The 14,806-nt window shown below is 41.0% G+C and overlaps 2 protein-coding genes, 1 long non-coding RNA gene and 1 other non-coding gene across 6 annotated transcripts in view; 2 read left to right on the top strand and 2 right to left on the bottom strand.

Annotated features, from left to right (window-relative positions):
* Positions 1-1,549, top strand: part of LOC119746475 (sperm-associated antigen 17-like) — a 30,245-nt gene extending 28,696 nt beyond the window's left edge. For all 3 annotated transcript variants that reach the window (XM_038223440.1, XM_038223439.1, XM_038223438.1), the window contains 2 exons: positions 246-383; positions 934-1,549. In XM_038223440.1, the coding sequence (XP_038079368.1) occupies positions 246-383; positions 934-971 (176 nt within the window). In that variant the 3' untranslated portion in view covers positions 972-1,549. The remainder of the gene's footprint in view (positions 1-245; positions 384-933) is intronic.
* Trnat-ggu lies at positions 94-166 on the top strand. The gene has a single exon. It is a non-coding gene; the product is annotated as a tRNA-Thr (tRNA).
* Positions 1,462-5,278, bottom strand: LOC119746476 (3-hydroxybutyrate dehydrogenase type 2-like). The gene is made up of 8 exons (XM_038223441.1): positions 4,984-5,278; positions 4,640-4,718; positions 4,415-4,511; positions 4,084-4,192; positions 3,783-3,843; positions 3,254-3,426; positions 2,403-2,495; positions 1,462-1,976 (listed from the first exon to the last, which is right to left on the bottom strand). Exons 1-8 carry the CDS (start codon positions 5,053-5,055, stop codon positions 1,923-1,925), a joined length of 738 nt encoding a protein of 245 aa, XP_038079369.1. The 5' UTR covers positions 5,056-5,278; the 3' UTR covers positions 1,462-1,922.
* A 2,777-nt stretch (positions 5,279-8,055) lies between these two features.
* On the bottom strand, positions 8,056-8,931 carry LOC119746478. The gene is made up of 2 exons (XR_005273753.1): positions 8,169-8,931; positions 8,056-8,134 (listed from the first exon to the last, which is right to left on the bottom strand). It is a non-coding gene; the product is annotated as an uncharacterized LOC119746478 (long non-coding RNA).
* Between the last annotated feature and the right edge of the window lie 5,875 nt (positions 8,932-14,806).

The raw sequence follows: 14,806 nt of genomic DNA, 5'->3' as shown, positions 1-14,806 counted from the left end.
CATTGACAAATTGGGTAAACGGCAATATAGGTAGTGCTGGACAGCTGGCTTGGTAGACCATTGATAAAAAAAAATGGGGAACCGCCAACACAAGGCTGGATAGCTCAGTTGGTAGAGCACTGGAATGGTAATCCGGAGGTCGCAGGTTCAAACCCCGCTCCAGTCAGTTTCTTCGTTCAGCTTGTATTATTATTTCAAAGTGGATTTGATGACTATGTAGCTGTTCAATCCTTGACCGAGCACACATATCCTGACAGCCCACGAGTACGATGAACGGTGCCGCACCCAGGGGACGCCCCGCGTTGCTGCCGGGGTCCGTATGATATCGGCACGGCCTCCATCCCGCGAGGGGATCATCAGACCCAGGAAAACACAACAGCCAGGTAAGCAGATTGGGCAAAACTCTGGGTACAAGTTGCACATATCCAAAAAGCCCATTATATAAATATGTGAAATTCCTGTAAACTATAAAACAAAAAAAGTAGATTTTTTTTTTGAAAGTTGTGTTAGAATTTCAGGAACAAAATTGGGCACATTATACAAGACAATTTCAGGAAAGTTTTGCTTAAAACAAATATGCATTTATTTTCGGTGGTGGTGAAGGGGGGGGGGGGGTGGGGAGGGAAAGGCTATGCCAAAACTTGTGGGATGTTAAAACCCCATTGCGCTAGCATTTGTTTCTTATGCCTACTCCAAGACTTGCTCTCTCAATTCGCGAGAAAAAATGTCCATGGAAAACACGGTAAAAAATATAATCAGTAAAACCTGCATTTTGCATGGAAAAATCTCATCAACATTAGAGTGTCTTTCTGGCTCTTAATTGCATTCCTGCATTTAAAGGCTGCCATCCAATGTTGCATTTTACTGAGATTTACTCAAACCATTTTCAATTTTCAAAATATATTTTCCGATTTTTGATTCTTGATTTACTAGGAGCCACCCTCGAAGCCGATTCACAACTGGTCCAGTGATCGGGCCGTCGGAATTGCAAGAAAGTGTGGTTTATGCCTTGACAGCGACCATTCAAGATTGTCTGTACACTTGATTATTTCCTGGCCAATTGTTCCTATTTGACTAAAAACAAAGAGTGGCTCTTATCATAGTGTTGCTTCAGAAATCCTCAAACCCTCATAAATCTTCCGATTCAGAAAAAGATATTAAGAAGGAAAAAAAGCATATTAAGAAGGAAAAAAACACCATGTTGTAATATCTGAATGAAAACACTACCTGTTTGAATTGATACCGTGTTTTTTTTTATTCCTGGGCCACTTTTTGTTGTAAAATTCTTGTAGAAAACAATTAAAATTATCAGACTTTTTTAAAGATGAAATGTACATATTTTGCAAAACAATAATTGATGCCAATGGTTTTCCCGATGCTTATGTATGCTGTGCTGTTTCTAATCCGTCCAACTTCTTTGCAAAATATAAATGAAAGAGATGTAACTTCGAAAACAAAGTCGGTTAAAAAAATATTTACTATTGTATATTGACTTCACTTCTTTTGATTGGCAATAAATACGTTCTTTAGTTTTTCAGTTACAAGAAAATTGTAATTTTCGGTATTCATTGAAGTCTTTGCTTCTGTCAGGTACATAACTTTGCTTGTTCCTTAGACATTTTTGTGCAATTTGTTTTTAAATTCTCGAAAAAGAATTCCTAAAAAGTACTGATGAAAAAGTTTCCGTCTTGAATACGAACAGCATTGGGGGAATGTCTTCTATACGTATTACATGGGCCATAATGTTCACGTGTGTAATCAAAACGAAATAGAACATCATCCAGTGTGTAGTATTATCAAATAAAGTAATACAAAAAGTTGTTCGACTATTACATAAGATCTGTAACTTAAACCAAACCCAATTTAGTGAAATACACATTAATGGCCAACAGTCATTGGCAGACGATTGAGGGAGATTGAACTCAGATGCTCCATCCGCCATCCACTTTGTACTCGGTGCCTGTCACAAAACTTGCCTGCAATATAAACAAAGGAAGGCACCTTTACTACATTGTATTACATTGTATTTATTCCCTGGCCAATCCATGAAGCCATACAGTGCTTAGTTCAGTAGATAAAGAGGCTGGGCGGTTTTGGGCAGTACAGGCACTTATGAGCTAACACAGTATATTAACCAGACAGCTAAAGAAAGTTAAAGCTATTGGTTGAAGGCCCATGGGTGGTTTTATACGGTTGGTAAAACACCGACTGGTTTTTAAACACTTTTTCCAGCACCGCTGCATTCTGCGCCACATTGTGCAGTACGCACAACCTGAGCCCCAAATTGCACAGTATGCGCAACCTGTGCGCCAAATTGCGCAGTACGCGCAACCTGCGTACCAATCTCCATAAGGAAATCTTATTAGTGCAGAAATGCTCTGAACAATACAGTCAATCGTTACCTCATCTGATGCCAGGAATAAAGCAACATTTGCCACTTCCTGGACTGTCCCAAGGCGGCCAGAAGGCTGGCGTTGCATGAAGTATTCCCTGATCTGGTGTAGAAGAAAATCAGAAGAAAGGCAGAAGAAATCTGTGATATTTGAAAGATTGTGTTAAACTGAGGGTTGGGTTGGGCTTGGGTTGGGTTTGGATGGGTTGGGTTGTTGGAATGGGATGGGTTTGGCTGGGTTGGGTTTGACTATTTTTATAGGTTGTGTTGGGTTATGTTTTGGTTGGGTTGGTTTGGGATGGGTTGGAATGGGATGGGTTTGGCTGGGTTGGGTTTAGATGGGTTGGGTTGTGTTGGAATGGGATGAGTTTGGCTGGGTTGGGTTTGACTTTTTATAGGTTGTGTTGGGTTAGGTTATGTTTTGGTTGAGTTGGGTTGGGATGGGTTGGAATGGGATGGGTTTGGCTGCATGGGTTGGGTTGGGTTGGGTTGGGTCGGGTTATAGGATTAGTTGGGTCGGGCTTGGTTGGGTTGGGTCGGGTCAGGTCATGTTGCATGGGTTGGGGTGGGTTGGGTTGGGATGGGTTTGGCTGGGTTGGGTTGGGTTGAGTTGGTCAGGTCGGATTGGGTTGGGTTGGGTCTGGTTGGGTTCGGTTTGGTCAGGTAGGGTTAATTGGGTTAAGATTGGTTTGGCTGGGTTGGGTTGGTCTGGGCTGAGCTGGACTGGGCTGTGCTGGGGTAGCTTTAGTTATGTTTGGTAGGATCAAATTTAAGAAAAAACTTGGATTGGGCTTGGTTTGGTTGGGCTGGGCTAAAATGGGTACTGGGTTGGGTGGGATCGAGTCAGGCTACCGCTGATACCTTCTCTGGGTCCCCTATGTGTTCCATCCTGTCGCACAGCCATGGTGTGTCCACAGTTCCAGGAGCAATGCAGTTACAGCGAATACCATCCTTTATGAAGTCACATGCCACGGCTTTGGACATCCCAATCATGGCTGCTTTTGTTGCCCCGTAGATGCATCGCTCCTTAACTCCTGAATTACCAAAAAAATGACGCCATTGATTACATGCATCAAAAGTCTCAGACTATAAAAAAAAAATCCAGACTAGTTTTCAGAAACGTAGGCTCTGAACTTTGAGCCGACTCAGAAACAGAACTTCAATCAACTGGTTCTTCTCAGAACCACACAACACGCAAAGAGATACCATTCACATGGTGTTACCGCAAACCTCTCGTTCATAACTTCTAACTTATTCAAAAGTTAAAAGAAAAGAATTTTGGGCCATGTTTTCATTTTGAATGTCGTGTCTGTTGCTGAATTGAACTGAAAAGAGCACATATGATAACTCTTTTGAATTATCGGTCGAGCATTTCATATATTTTCGTTACCTTTAAGACTGGAGCATATAGAAGCCACGTTGACAATGCTGCCTGACTTCTTTTCAATCATCTGCACAATTTGGGGGAAAAAATCAAATGAAGTAATTAAACTCCCAATACCTGCACATGCAAACAGACGTTTTATACATTGTAACATTTTATTGTTTGTGAGCGACATGTCTTTCTCCAGAACGCAATATCAAAAGTAATTGCCAATTAAGTTATCGGCCATGTTAGAATAAGTTACAACTTGCAAAAGTATCGGTGACTGTACGACCATTGCAATGACAAAAGTTAAAACTCGACAAACCTTGGGCAGGAACGCCTTGATCATGTTGAACATGGACTTCACGTTTACGTTCATGGAGAAGTCAAAATCCTTCTCCGTTGTCTCCAAAATGGTTCCATGGAACACAAAGCTGTGTAAAAAAATAAAAAGTTCACATTGGTACTTAAATAATTTGCAAAAAAAATGAGAATTCTAGTTATAAATTGGGACGGCATTTAATTATTGCAAAACTAGATCCCCGAATCCCAAATTTGTGATTGGAAAATTTCAAATTCCAAGTCTTTGGAAAGGCTTTTGCCTCAACGCTAATATGCAGTCTGAAACCAAGACTAAGGAAATAAATATCCATTACCCCACACAATTGAAGATAATGTCGACGTGTCCTATCTCAGCGGCCAAGGCCTTGATTGCTTCATTGTCTGTCACGTCCAACTTCCGAATCTCAATTCCTAGAAACAAAACACATAAAACTGGAAAATTATTTGGGTCTGTCCCAACTCTACATGAGATGATGATGCAGTCAGGTCTAGTGTTTACTCTTTCGAAGCATTTCATCCTTTTTATTCATGTGCCAAACCTGGTATTCCTTCCAGCTCTTTCAACTTCTCCACGTTGATGTCCGTCGCGATGACCCTGGCACCTTCTCTTGCAAATGTCTGCAAAGGACAAAAAATGAACCAGCAGAAATATAGGCCTAAGTACAAGTCAGTGAGAAGCAATAAGTGCATATTCTGCATGGGGCTCGGGTCATTCTGCTAGAAACATAAAGGTGACCTCTCCATCTATTTGGATTCAAAGTTTTTACTCTGACAAACATGTATACCAAAAGATATATGACCCTGCAACCTTAGAACCCTAAATTATTTCCACGGTGTCCATAATTTGTATATGATTGTAACTCGATAATGTCTAAAGGCCTACCTCAGCTGTTCCCCTGCCAATGCCTTGGGCAGCCGCCGTGGTCACTGCCACTTTCCCGTCTAGCCTACCCATGTTGACCGTTCTTGTTCTTCGTGGGACGATGGTCCTTCAGCAGTTTTTACGCTGTATAATCAGATCATGGAGCTATAATCAGATAACGTCCGAAAACACCAAGCTATACATAGTACAGTAAACAATATCCATATGGCATGGCCTTGTAAATTACAAAGCACACGACCATATCGGAGGCCTTGGGAATACGGGCGATTCCAAATAGTGCGCCTCCAAGAGTTTGCAACGCGTTGGCCAATCACAATGCGCGAAATCAGTCGACCTTTTCCAAACGCGCATTGGGTCGACAGATTTTGCGCATTGTGATTGGCCAACGCGTTGCAAACTCTTGGAGGCGCACTGCAAATTGTACTTGCGTGCACGTGCGTATCGCTTCTTCTTCCGTCTTTCGAGCTACAAAAACCGGTGTAGACTCCGATCTCAAGTTTGGTATAGGCCTAAGTATCTTCACAACGGCTCTTTTGACATGTCCTAGCTGCCTACTCAGTGAGTGAAAGAAAACAGACATCCGCGATGATGTGCCGTCTGTTCTCAGTCACATGCTGGGCTACCGTGGCTTGAGCCCCATCCGATGTTGGAATTGAAACATCCCATACTCCCCAGTTTGCTCACTTTATCCGGGCATCACGCAGTTCACTTGGCCATGATGGGATTAAAGTGCGCCGGCAAAAATAGTGAAATGTGACTATGCCAGCTTTAACTTTCACTTTTGAGGTCGTTACTAGTTGCTGGAAAAGTTGGTACCCTTATTCTACACAAAACCCTTAGCGCTGGGGGTTGTGCATGCACAACCTTATCAGACGGCCAATCAACCGCTCAATTCAGGGCCTACTATTAAAAGGCAAAAACCGTGAGCCTCATCATAAAGAATAGGCTTAAGTTAGACAGAAGTACCAACTTTTACCAAAATGTACGGTCATGGTTGCTAGTAGCCCCGGCCCTCTGACTCAGTTTCTTTCTGGGAAAATTAAGCAAATAACTTTAATACTGATATGTAATGACGTCATAAAAGTGCGCAAAACCCGAATATTGCTAAAAAGTGATCTTTAGAAAGCAAATCCCGACACTTTGCATTGAGTTAAGGGGAGCTACTTCTCTTGCACATTAAAGTTTATAGTGGAGGAAATTGCTGTTTCATACTCTGCTCTGTCAGTGAGCCTAAAAACGATGTTTTGCTATAGTTAACCCTTAGATGCGCAGTTGAAATTATTAAGGGAATCAATGTGTGTTCGGGAGGTATTATAACACTCTGTTTAAGACCGGTTTGAGTCTGGATGGGCGATAATTACCCGAGGCGAAGCCGAGTAATTATCGCCCATCCAGACTCAAACCGGTCTTAAACAGAGTGTTTAATACCGACCGAACACACATTTATTCCCATTCATAAATACCTTTTTGGTCCAAAATAAAAAAAAATTCAAAATCTAAACGTTGCCAACCATTTTGTTCAACAATTTTGCATCATGTTTTACGAAACACCCCTCTGACTATAATATGGAATGCCCCTTCACAACTCGTTACCTAATAGGGACATTAATTGGCGTGCGCGTCGCGCGTACTGCGCGATGTCGCGCAAAACGCAGCTGGGCTGGTAAAGTGTGAAGTTTGGACCATGAAATACTGATTCACTGGTAGTACATTGCGCATGCATACGGGAGGAATTTGAACGTTCAGCCAATGAAACGTTAAAAGGCACCGGATTTCATAGGAGTCCAAATTTCATGTGACACTGGAAAAGCGTTTAAGACCAGCTAGCCATGTCTTTATCATCCGTTTAAGACCGGCCACGTGACGGGTTCTCGACCAATAAGAATGCGTAAACTGTCTGAGGTATTTATGAATAGCGTGTAAATGTGTTTGATAAATATAAATAAATGTATTGTCGATAATGGTCAAGTTGGACGACTTTTGTTATCATCATCACCAAAAAGACCATGGCACGGTCGAGAAACCACAGTGGACATAATAAAGAACCCATAGACGGACAACAGGGGGCGCAATTGCAAGCCGCCATTTTTAAAAACGTTGTTCGTCACGCTGCGATTCTGGAGTGGTCTTCAAAGAAGAATCGTCACAGTCACAGAGAAAGGTAAATTGCAGTGTTATGTCTTTTAATGAGAGCAGAACAAACCTGACAGAGTTTGTGTATGTTATATGTGGACATAGAGCAAGGAGAGAAAGCAAGTAATTTAGGAAATTGCATTCGATATTTTGAGGAAAAAAAGTATCCAGACGCCACTTTCATGACTTTACATTACATTGGCCCACTCGCCATGGTTTTCCTTGCTTGCATGGTCCATGGCACGTTGCATCTTGACTATACTTGTTTATTAGTTATCTCAATGAAGATCTCCTCGGCATTTCATCCGAATTTGGATGTTGCTGAGCACCACTGTAGAAGCAGAAGTGTGAAGTCAGTTATTGCAAAAAGGGGGAAATGTTGCAACATGACGCCACTTTTTTTCTTCGTAAAATCGTATATCATCTCAATGCATTGCAAAAATGACAATTAGACATGCATCTGGGACTGAGAAACATTTTCAATTTTGTTAGGAAATACTTTGAAACTTTTTTGGTGGGCCTTGGCTCGCTGGACACCACGTGACACTAGGGGGCGCTGTTCACGATACATATGCGCATCTTATGTTATGCCCCTTAATCTTACATCTAAATGGTCAACTCGTACGCGAACCAACTCGTACGCGACCAACTCGTACGCGGGTCAATTCGTACGCGAACCGACTCGTACGCGGACCGACTCGTACGCGGACCGACTCGTACGCGGACCAACTCGTACGCGGACCAACTCGTACATGTGAGTTTAGATGATTGGTTTAGCTCACATGGACAGATGAAATTAGGTTCGGTACGGTAGGTCGGCATAATTTTACCTTTTCTGAAAGGTTGAGATTTTCAAATTAAATGTAGTTGATTTTTGAATCCGCCAGTGCTACTTACATTCGCGATTTTTTAGAGAAGAATTCTGCGTTTGTTTGTTTGTTTTTTTACAAGTTCGCTTGATTGATTGGGAAGTTGTCTTCGCGATAACCAGTATGATTGGTTCCCGCCGCACCGCGCACTGTATAAAGAATGCATGATTGAATCGCTGAAACCTGTGTATGCCGCGGTACAATTGCTGGTTGGTTAGACAAGTAAAATGACAAGAAAACACCGATATTTGCGAGGTCTATTGTATAAAAAGGAGCTACTATAAAAAAAGGAATATAGCATCACGCATGCTTATACAGTTGTACGGACAGTGTCCGCCAGTTTTTGCTTGGGTCAGATAGTTTTTTAGTCCTAATTATTGTATATCCAAATAATATTTTGTAAAAAAGAAAAAATGGGGAGTTGATTTTTATTTTTTGTTAAAATCTGAATTTTATATAATTTCACCGGAAATGCGAGGTTTCTTGGGTCAAATGCGATTTTCTTGGGTCACTAAAAATCAATGTTTTGCTTGGGTCCGATTATTTTTTAGTCCTAATTATTATGTATCCAAATTATATTTTGTAAATTAAAACAATGGGGAGGTCAATTGGGTCAGTTTGACAATGGTGACAATTAATTGACTGACAGGTACATTGATTAAAAAAACACGAAAAATGCAACTGGTACATCGTTGCATTAATATATGGAATTAAATTTGACGTGACAAGGCTACAGTACAGGTATGCACAAAACGATACAACACTCGTCTAACTACAAAAATCAGTTACTTTATTATCATCATTCACGGGTTCACTCCCAATCACACACAACGGTCACACATTGAACTACGGACTACCCGTCACACTATTCCCAAATTCTTCCCAACCATGCCAACCCAATCCTCGAAACCACTCCTAAAACGGCCCGCGTACGAGTTGGTTCGCGTACGAGTTGGCTCGCGTACGAGTTGGCTCGCGTACGAGTTGGCACGCGTACGAGTTGGCTCGCGTACGAGTTGTCTCGCGTACGAGTTGACCAATCCGCGTACGAGTTGACTCGCATACGAGTTGGTTCGCGTACGAGTTGACCTGTTTCCATTTAAAACTCTTGTACTTATTGTCCTTTTTTCAGTACTATTAAAAAACATTTTGCTTACCTCAAATCAAAATCAGCCTTTTTTTGTTTCTCAACATGAAAAGTGGGGGGATGATCCAATGGCCCATCTCCCTGGTCAAAAGGCGGGGGGGGGGGGGGGGGGGGTATATACGCCTCTCCCCCCCCCCTTATTAACAGAGGTAGTCCAGTAAATTGGTCACATTTATGGGGCTAGGCACTGTTGAATTCTCCATCATGTCACATGATCCTCTCTCGACCAATTCAAATTCACAATCTACATGTCATGTACTGTAACAATTTATTTTGTGTTCAGCAGATTGCCGCAAGATCAGACAGCTCGACCAGGGGCTTGGCACAATTCAGATTCCATACGGGGAGGTGACCATTTGTTTGCGGCTGTGAACATGCAAGAATTGACAGGCCTGACGGGATGAAGGACTACTGAAGGACCATTGTCTGAAAGGAGTCAGTATGTGCATTCTTCAGGCACGCATTCAAGGGAAATTCTTCCATACACGTACGCCACTTTTTTTTCAATCAATTTTCAAGCACCAAAAATTAATTTATACTGTTCTTTCATCTATTTTCCCTCCTTGTCTCTCACTCTCTACCCTCTTCCAAACCTCTTTATTTACCAGTTACCTACTTCACCGGGATTCGAACCCGCCTTCTTAATCACACCAGCCTTATCCGCTACACTAGTCAAACGATCATTGCCAGTAAGGGACTATTGGATGTATTTAAAGTACATGTATAAGGCTAATGAATATTTAATAAACTAAATAATCATGACAAATTTAATATTCCTGATGGCGTATTACACTATCATTGGGTTCAGGTGGTGACGTGTGTCAATGTTACCTCATGTTCACCGCATACATCAATAACCGGACCAATGCCAAAGATTGCCGCCAAGACGATCTGCTGCCAAGCTGATGTGTGCATCCAAAGTGTGCTCTAAAAACACATTTTTCCGAAAATGTCTTCACATTTCCAGAGCTTTCTGGATTCGTCTTAGATGAAATCACAAGGTGAGGTGAACATTCCTTCCTCCATGGTTTGAGATAACGTACTAGTGACAAATTCATTCCCAATTTCTTTCAAAAGAGTATATTTTATTTAAAAGCATAGCAAGAATTAGGCTGAATAAAAAAAAACATGTTTCTCGTCCGAGTTTTTGGAAAAAAGGAGGAAGACCGGCTTTTTATTTTTCATTTTAAATTGTTTTCAAGATGGCCACCATTTTAAAATTTCCTGCAACCGTTGGTGTTTCCACTGTTAAAAAACTGTTTAAAATGAAAGACAAGTTGGACGAGAGAACTGAACATATTAACAGTGTCATTTAGAGTTAAATTGGTCTACAATGAGCAGTTTTTTATTTTCCGATGAATTTGTAGACTTTTTCAGTGTTTTTTTACTGCACTTTTCAAAACTAGAAAATAATTTTAAAAATCCAGGCGGCCTCCAAAAAGGAAGCGGGCGGGGACGAGAAACATGTTTTTTTCTTACTTCGCCTTACATGAATTTTGTTATACCTGTACAACAATAAAGTAAGTGGAACAAGACCAATACAACTTTTTAGGGGAACGATTTTGTAAAAGCTCTTTTTTTTTTAAAGAAAGTCCTTTTTCTTTGTTTTGTGTGTGTATGTGTGTGTGGAAATCATGTTAAATAATATTTAATACATGTTACAGGTCATTCTAAGGACATATGACACATGGTGGCCAAAAAGGTTTTTTAATTGCATTTTTAATTTATGCCAAAGCATACATGTAGATTCCCCAAAAATCTAATCTTTACCTCTTAACGTAGCATTCTCCTGCACTATTTTCAAGTTTCATCCCTAAAAAGGATAAATTCTAACTGCTGTTTTTGAAGTATACAAAAGTTCTTCACTTTTGATCGCATCATTGATTGCATCATTGCCCGTGTTAGATTGTTGAATTATTACTTCACAAATTTCTAGTTTCTTGAAGCCTGAAAATAAGTCCATTCTCCTAGGGTTGGCTGGCTTCCGCCCCACAATAAGTATCATTAATGTGCAGACTGCTGGGAACCAGTATGCTCCCAAGGCACATCTGTTCATTTCAGACGGTTGAAGAAATTAAAAAGGAGGTGTTTTTTTTTGGCTGCAATGAAAAAATCAAAAATGTATTAAAGGGAAGATACAACATTTGCAAACATCAAAAGGCAAAACTACTAAATTATTATGAAAGACCTTACTCAGGCATGCAACTTTTCCTCGGATCAGCTGATTTCCTCTTTTTTTGACCTCCCCTGTGTGTCATTAAAATAGAAAAACACTGTACAAAGCGTTGGAAAAAAAGAGGCTTTTCTCAAATCTGCCCACAATTTACCATATTAAGTTAGTCCGCATTTTGTTTGCAATAGATTACACACCTATGAACGGTTACAAGCCAGCTAGACTGGTTTCCTGACCTCACAATCCCCCAGCGTCGCTAAATTGCTTCGTTTCACCTTACAAGTGGGGTCAGGGAACCAGACTTCGTGAATGTAATTTTTTTATTTGGTTCTTCCAGCATCTACAAACACAAACGTTCAAACAAGCCAGTGTAGCAATATCCGCCGTAAAATACTAACCCCCAAATCCATCCATTTCTGAAAATTACAGCAAAGCGATTGTTGTGTATTTCCTTTAACAGAAAAGAAAATGAATTTGTTCAAGAACACACATACTGAAATTTGTATCACTGTGGAGACATTTCTTTGTTCTCGTGTAGTAAAGTTCTCGAGTTTGAAAGTGAAGTTTCAAAATGCTCTTATTTTAACCAGAATTAATTTCCTTGTCTGAAATTCAGACTTAATATCCCTTTTCTAAAACTCTTCCATTTGCGACGGATCAACCCACCTTGGAAATTCCTAGTTTTTGAGTAAAATAAACTTAAATTAATTTCATCTACAGAAATTGCCCTGTGGAGACGCATACAATCTTTTGTTCCGTATTGTGTGCATGTCTCCACAGGGTACGGTGTATCAGATCATCAGGACACAACTTCCATCCCAATTCATGTAGATTTTATATTGCCCCAAAACTCATAGATGTTTGGCTTATTTTGGTTAGTTTCAACAGATATGAAACAAGACAGAAGCAAGCAAGACAGCAAGCGAGCAAGAGAAGCAAGCAAGTGGTCAGCGAGATGTGTTCACTAAGGTAGGACTGACCCTTTGTTTCAGCCGTTAGCGCTCAAATTGAGCCAGTGAACACCCAAGACCCAGGAACTCAAGACCCAGGAACTCAAGACCCAGGAACTGTGTATACAGAGTGAGTCTAAAACGTTTATGTTACACGTATACAAATATTGAATGCTTCGAGTGGTGTAATTCGCATCGGGAAAATAGAATGCTCCATGGATCACCGAGGGAGGCTAGTTTTACTTCACCACGAGATAAAGCATTCAATATTTGTTTTACAACACTTCACCCACAGATTCTGCTTGGTTTTAATATTTCAAATTATTTAAATCTGAACACAGATGAAATAAACTTCAATTTCAATACAAAATTGGAGGAAAATGTATTTCTCTCTTCCACATTACCCCTTCGAGAAATGTTTGAACCTAAGTCTGCAGCGCGCTCTCTTTGGAACAATACACACGCTCTACGCGCAACGTGCACACCAGCATGCATTTGCACACAAATACCGCGCTGTGGATATAGTACTTTGGTTGCTAATGGTATAGTACTTTGGTTGCTACGGGTATAGTACTTTTGGCCGTGCACAGAAAGATAGCAAAAATAGAAAGTAACATGTGACTCGCTCTCGGCCAATCAAGACGCAGAATCTGTGGGTGAGGTGTTATAATTTTTATTATTATTGCCAAGCAAAGTTGAATGTTCCATACAATTGAACGGTCAATTTCCCAGCGACAGTATTGTCACCTATTGCACAATTTATATTGCAAGGCTCTAATATCTAGAGTGCATCTGACTACTTTTCATGCCAGAACTACAATTCCAAATTTGCCAGGTGACCAATGATGCGCATTTTATTTTGATTTTTTTGACTGGTTGGTCAAGTTTGCTTGGTTCTATATGTTTGTGATGTGTGGGTCGGTGGTGGTAGGTGTCGTGATTGTGCAGGGTGGTGGTTTCTCCGCAGGTCATCGGCTCAAATTGAGCACATCTCATCGGCTCAAATTGAGCAAACGTCGCAGGGCTAGGGATCTGCTTTATCCCGACGTCCTCGAGGACCAAGACGGATTATGGGATCAGTTTTATCCCTATGTCCCACCGTAAGACCAGCAGGACTATGGGATCATCTATATCCCTTTGTCCATCCGGGGAAGGATGTTGCAACTGGACTCGTCTCGGTGCTGCAAGGCTCCACTAATTTAATTCATATAGTGCACCGCCTTTAGGGCATAAACACGTACTTCCATAGGGACCTTTTTTTGTTAAATATTGATCAACAATGAGTGAAATATAAAAATTTCACTGAATAAATAGGGTTTTTTATCTCTTAGTTTAGCCATGGGATCTGTTATATCCCTATGAGAACAATAAGGCTATGGGATCTCCTTTATCCCTATGCCGTTAGGGCTTAGGGAGGTGCGGCGGTCTCGATTACTAATTGGGGTCTGACTGGGTGCTCCAATTGAGGTGCGGCGAAAATCCAGCACAGATTCAAGGGGCGAGTTGCGTCCGCGTGGTAGGTCCGCCTTCCACGTGGGGCGTGGGTCCTACGCAGCGGCCTGGAAACCCTAGGATGCCGTGCCATAAAGGAGCAGGTAGTGCGTTCCTCTTTATAGGGGCGTGGCCCTGTATTCACAGCCGGCAAACGCTGCTACTTCCTATCAGACCGCATGAACCCGTAAGGGGGATGGACTTAGGGGGGCGTGCATATAGGTTAGGGTGCTTTCCTGGTCCTTCGGGGCTGGGCGGGCGGACCGGACAGTCGATAACTGTGTCTGGCCCTCCGGGGCCTACCTTTTATCCAGCAATGGGCCTTACGATACTGAAAGCGCGTTGGGGCTGGTATCCTGGGACCTTCTCGTGGTGGCCCTGTTTAAACAGACCTTACCAGGATATTTGACCTGCTCAGTGAACATTAATCACAGTGTTACGTTTTCTTTTTTACGATTGTTTTAGATCTTCAGCTCTTGAGTGAAAATTTTCAGGCTTACCTTACAAAATTGTGCTTTCTAAACTTTAAAATATCCAAACTTTAAAAATCACATTTGCATAGATAAAATGAAATAAAAAGTTCCTTCCGTGCAACATTCTGAGTAATTTTGACTGAGCAGGTCACATTTATTAATGCGTTGTTTCTCTTTCAAACTATGAAAAGCCGCACAGAATTTGGAAAATTTTATATCCACTGAAGTGACAGGAACTCATTGCAGCAATTGAAAATGATGTAGAATTTTAAATATTGATGGCCAGTTCTGTGGACTCGGTTTTTGTAAAAACTTGGATTCTCAAAAATTGCTCATCTATCAGTGTTGAGACTAGGAATGCCTTTTTTGTGAATGATTTTCTTCAAAATTGTTAACACTGTTAGGTCATTAATTGTTTGTTGTATTTTGATCATTAAGTTGTTCATTGATTCAAAAAAGTATTTTCATTTAAAAATGATTGATTGTGAATTTGTTCACCTTTGTGCAGAATTACTGGGTATTTCTTGTGTATGCATTCTTGCCTTTTTGAAGCAAAAAGTTCAATATTTGTTGTTGAAATTTCTAAC

Source organism: Patiria miniata, unplaced genomic scaffold (assembly GCF_015706575.1).
Source record: "Patiria miniata isolate m_02_andy unplaced genomic scaffold, ASM1570657v1 HiC_scaffold_7, whole genome shotgun sequence".
Lineage (NCBI taxonomy): Eukaryota > Metazoa > Echinodermata > Asteroidea > Valvatida > Asterinidae > Patiria > Patiria miniata.
Note: the sequence above shows the minus strand (reverse complement) of the source record. Positions and strands in the feature narration are given on the sequence as shown.

What these genes read in the sequence shown, in the direction of transcription:
- LOC119746476 (XM_038223441.1), bottom strand. Translation starts at nt 5,055, where the DNA reads ATGGGTAGGCTAGACGGGAAAGTGGCAGTGACCACGGCGGCTGCCCAA. An exon ending in TTGGCAGGGGAACAGCTGAG is followed by an intron (nt 4,719 to 4,983) that starts GTAGGCCTTTAG and finishes TGTCCTTTGCAG; the next exon opens with ACATTTGCAAGAGAAGGTGC. An exon ending in TATTCCTGGCATCAGATGAG is followed by an intron (nt 1,977 to 2,402) that starts GTAACGATTGAC and finishes TTTATATTGCAG; the next exon opens with GCAAGTTTTGTGACAGGCAC.